The sequence below is a fragment of the Gadus chalcogrammus genome, chromosome 9 (genome assembly GCF_026213295.1).
Source record: "Gadus chalcogrammus isolate NIFS_2021 chromosome 9, NIFS_Gcha_1.0, whole genome shotgun sequence".
Lineage (NCBI taxonomy): Eukaryota > Metazoa > Chordata > Actinopteri > Gadiformes > Gadidae > Gadus > Gadus chalcogrammus.
In genome coordinates, this window is record NC_079420.1 from 19,225,776 (window position 1) to 19,230,206 (window position 4,431).

The window sequence follows — 4,431 nt, forward strand, 5'->3', positions numbered from 1 at the left end:
TCTCTCTCTCTCTCTCTCTCTCTCTCTCTCTCTCTCTCTCTCTCTCTCTCTCTCTCTCTCTCTCCCTCTCTCTCTCTCTCAAACGATGAGGCCGTGGGGGTGTGAGTGTGTGACTGTCCATTTAGATAATAAACGCAATAAACAGGAAATCTAGCCCTCATTCCAAGGATGCACCAACAATCGAGGTAGGGTCAGAGGAAGGGCAGGGCTATTGCAAAAGTCCCTTCCCTTGGCGCAACTTCTGTTATTTGCCACTGCCGTGACAGCGTGTGCGAGTCTAAGGGAAGTGAATGGCCTTGGTCGAAGGGCCGGCGTGGAGCCTTTGTTATTACTTGGCCATGCCTACCCAGCCAGCCTGGCCACCCTCTCCCCTGGACGATTGAATCTCAGTGTTTGCTTAATCGGTGGTGTCAGTGAGGGATTCCAACGGGAAACGGAGGCGATGGCTGATGGAGACTTCACAAAAAGCAATTTCAGGCGCTTTTGTTCTCCCCTAGCGTCGGTCCACACAGAAAGGGACCCCATAAACACTGTCTTCTGATCTGCGGTCTTTCGATTATGGTTATATTGATTTCGGAAATGCCGTTCAGGATCTGAACCGATATTCAATCTCTTGCACGCTGCTTGTCCTTCTTCTCGTGCCTCTTCTCATTTGGTTCGCAGATCCAGTTATTCTACTTTTCAAACAACTTCAAAAACTTCCCCCCCCTCCCCCAAACACGCACCCACCTTGCCTCAATCACGCAGACGCTGAATGAAGATGACTGGTAAACGCTTTCGGTGATTAACGGCTTAGCACTCACCATGGTATCGGTGTGGATTTCTTCTAACGGCCAGTGCTGCAATTTTTATTTTCATTCAAAGTCATTCAAATAATGTTGAATCTCTGAATTTAATACGACAGCCCTGATGTTTGAAATAAACAGGGGAAATAACCACCTCCGGGCGTAAAGACAAGATCAATAGCAGGAATTACTACAAAACTGCAACTGGCACGTCATGTAGATGTCTAAATGTCCCTAAATGTGTATCCAACAAACCCTTCTGTTTACGATGGCTATGGAGAGCTGTCGGCAGCGAGTTTGCTTCGCAAACAGCAGTTGATGTGGCAACGATAAATGTAATAAATGACTGCAGAGCAACTGAAGCCAGATCTAGGGCTGGGGACTTTAAGAAGTGATGTCTCACAGATGAAAATCCCGAATTCCAAAAACAGCAATCTCCTGTATATTCATTCAGGCTTCCCTAAAGCACTGCATCGGGCTGGATGCTCACTTTGCAGACTGCAGTCTCACGTCACTGACTGAGGCACAAGGTTTCACACTATATAATAAGATGGTTTCTAAATTGAGCCTATGCGAAACCGTTTGACACCGTCAAGCTGTTAATGTTTGCACTTGCCCTAGGATCTTTTACCATGCTCATGATGTCAGTGAGAAATAGTTTTCGATTGGACACGTTTTGCTACCGCTGTTGCATTGTATTGCTGTGTGTTGCAGTTTTTGTCTGTATATGTGTATGTAAGCGTGTGTGAGTGTGTGTATGTGTGTGTGTGTCTAGTGTGTGCATTTGAGAAAAAAACTGTTCATAATTATTTGACTCATATTCTATTTATGCATAATCTTACCACTTAATTTACACAAGTTGTCAAAATTGAGTACTAGAGATTAAAAAAAGCGATTAAGAATCAAATTCCCTAATGTTTCGTTAATGCGTGAACTCACGCAGCACCAACACACAACACTCTATCCAACAGTTAACGTTGCCAAGACAACCATGTAAACATGAGCTGCATTAGAACCGAGGAGGATCGCTGTGAATGATCTCCAGCTACACTGTATATTCAAAGTCATTAACAATTTATTGATCATAAAAAATGCATTAAAAAAAACAGCCTTCATAACGTATTATTTTATTTATAACACAAGGGTCCCGATTGTCTTGCCGTTCAGACTTTAAGATTTCCTGCCCTGGATCAAAATACATGACTATATTGTGTCATAATACATGGAGTACGTTGGACCATAGTGCATGGACTATATTGACCATAATGCATGGACTACATGGACTATAATGCATTGACTACATGAACTGTGCTACATTAACTATATTGACCATAATGGAATAAAAAGGCCATAAAGAAATGTACGGACTTACATAGACCTTAATGAATCCATTTCACTATTGGTTCACCTGTAGTGCTACCCATTGACTTTCGCGGGCGATGTCTCGATGTGATGTGACGTGATGGCTCTCTCCTGCGCAGAGGATTGTGGGGCAGAATAGTCCGCAAAGCATGCTGGTTTGCGTACTGCGAAATGCGATGTGGTACAACATCCTTGTATTTTTGGCATACTGCGTTTTTTTGTAACAGGTTAAAAAAGGTAAAGGCACTCAATCAGCGAAAGTATTCCTACACGGCAACGTGGAGCACCAGGCCATGCATCATCATCATCATCATCACACACAAACCATTCAACCTCAACATCACCGCCCCGCGTCCTTCCTCTTGAGGAGCCCCGTATCAGCCACCTAGGTGGAGGGTGGCAGCCACCTGGGTTGCATGTAGCAATGGAATTGGCTACCGACTCCATGGGCAATAACGTAGGGACTTCCTAGACCCAAATGCATTGACTACCGTGTACATCAAGCCCTGTTGAACTCTCTCTTCAAAGGTCTTTTCAGCTTTCCCTTAGCATGGGCTAATATGGATGAAAGTGCAACCTCGTGGGACTAGCAGTCGCTACACGCTGCCACGCTGCCGCACACACACACACACACACACACACACACACACACACACACACACACACACACACACACACACACACACACATGTTTTTTTTGACCACTGGGATGCTGGTGGCGTTTCCCGCCAATTTTTTTTTTCCTTTGGCGGCCCTCAGTCAAATTTTGGGTTCCTAAATTGGCCCTCAGTTGTCAAAACTTTGAGAACCCCTGCTCTACATGGACCAGGGGTTGGCCACCTATGGTCACAATTGTTTTTAACAGCACGCACGCACACACACACATTTTACGGTTCTACTGTCCACTCCCCTTCATCTGATCAGCAGACGAGCATTAGCTGATACCGCTAGCTGGCAAGTGAACTATTTTGTTCTATTACATTTAAGTTGATGATGGCGGTAGCTAAAAAAGGTAGGCTGTGTGATAGTCGCCTGTTGCAGCCTTTTTGGATGAACAAATTTATTTCACGAAAGGACGGAGCTGTGTGCGTACTTTGCTGTCAAACCGTTATCCGTCAAACTTCAAGTGTATGACGTCCTTTTGAAACAAGACACAAGAAGAATTTGGAAGACGAGGCGGATGGAGTTGAATCAATTAAGGCAGCGGCCCAGTGCGAGGAGCAAAGCAGTGTTTTTACAACCATATGTGCCGCCAAAAATCACGCTACAGAAGGCAGCTATGAAGATGCGCAGTGCATTGCTAAACAAGGGAAGCCATTCTCCGATGGAGATATATAAAGGAGGCTTTCCTCAGCGGTTCAGAGGTTATATTGAATGGATTTTCAAACAAAGTCACAATCCTCTCCAGGATTAAAGAAATGCAAACTCTTGAAAGGTGCGTCGCTGCAGGGATCTCAATAAATCGGTGAGATTGAATAGATTTTCTTTTGTGCCCTGGTAATATTAATACCTTTGAACACAGGTGAAAAGAGGTTATGTGTGTGTGTGTGTGTGTGTGTGTGTGTGTGTGTGTGTGTGTGTGTGTGTGTGTGTGTGTGTGTGTGTGTGTGTGTGTGTGTGTGTGTGTGTGTGTGTGTGTGTGTGTGTGTGTGTGTGTGTGTGTGTGTGTGTGTGTGTGTGTGCGCAGACGATCTTCTGGCATTGTCACTCTAGACGGGGAGACGAGAAGCCACAGCAATGGACAGCCAGTAATAAATAATAATAAATAAATAAATGCATATCATGAAAGTCATAACAGGCACAAGGGTCAGACTCATTTTGAAACATTGTTGAGGTAGCAGTGGACCACCGGTGGCCTTTCCCCTGACATAGTCCCTAATGCGCGTGGAGTACTGACCTGGAGTCTGCGGCTGGACCATGATGGCGATGTCGGGCAGGTGCAGCAGGATCAGCAGGGAGCCGGCTCCCAGCAGCAGGAGGAACCATAAGGAGCAGTACAGGGAGCAGAGCAGCTTCATCCTCCCCACGGGCAGCAGCCTCCTCCTGCGACACATGGCCCCCGGCGGCCTACGCTCCGCCCGGCTCGGCCCTGGACGGCGTGGCCAGCACCACCTGAGACACAGAGGCACACGGCGCAGACAGGGGGGTGAGAGCCGGAGAGCGCAGGGACACACAGAGACACACACAGAGAGACACAGGGACACACACAGGGACACACAGAGACACACAGAGAGAGACACAGGGACACGCACAGAGAGACACAGAGACACACACAGAGAGACAC

General features: G+C 46.5%; 1 protein-coding gene across 1 annotated transcript in view; it reads right to left on the minus strand.

Moving 5' to 3' along the window:
• Positions 1-4,223, minus strand: part of LOC130388978 (carbohydrate sulfotransferase 8-like) — a 128,750-nt gene extending 124,527 nt beyond the window's left edge. Inside the window, exon 1 of the mRNA XM_056598622.1 lies at positions 4,045-4,223. Within this exon, the coding sequence (XP_056454597.1) occupies positions 4,045-4,133 (89 nt within the window). The 5' untranslated portion in view covers positions 4,134-4,223. The remainder of the gene's footprint in view (positions 1-4,044) is intronic.
• Between the last annotated feature and the right edge of the window lie 208 nt (positions 4,224-4,431).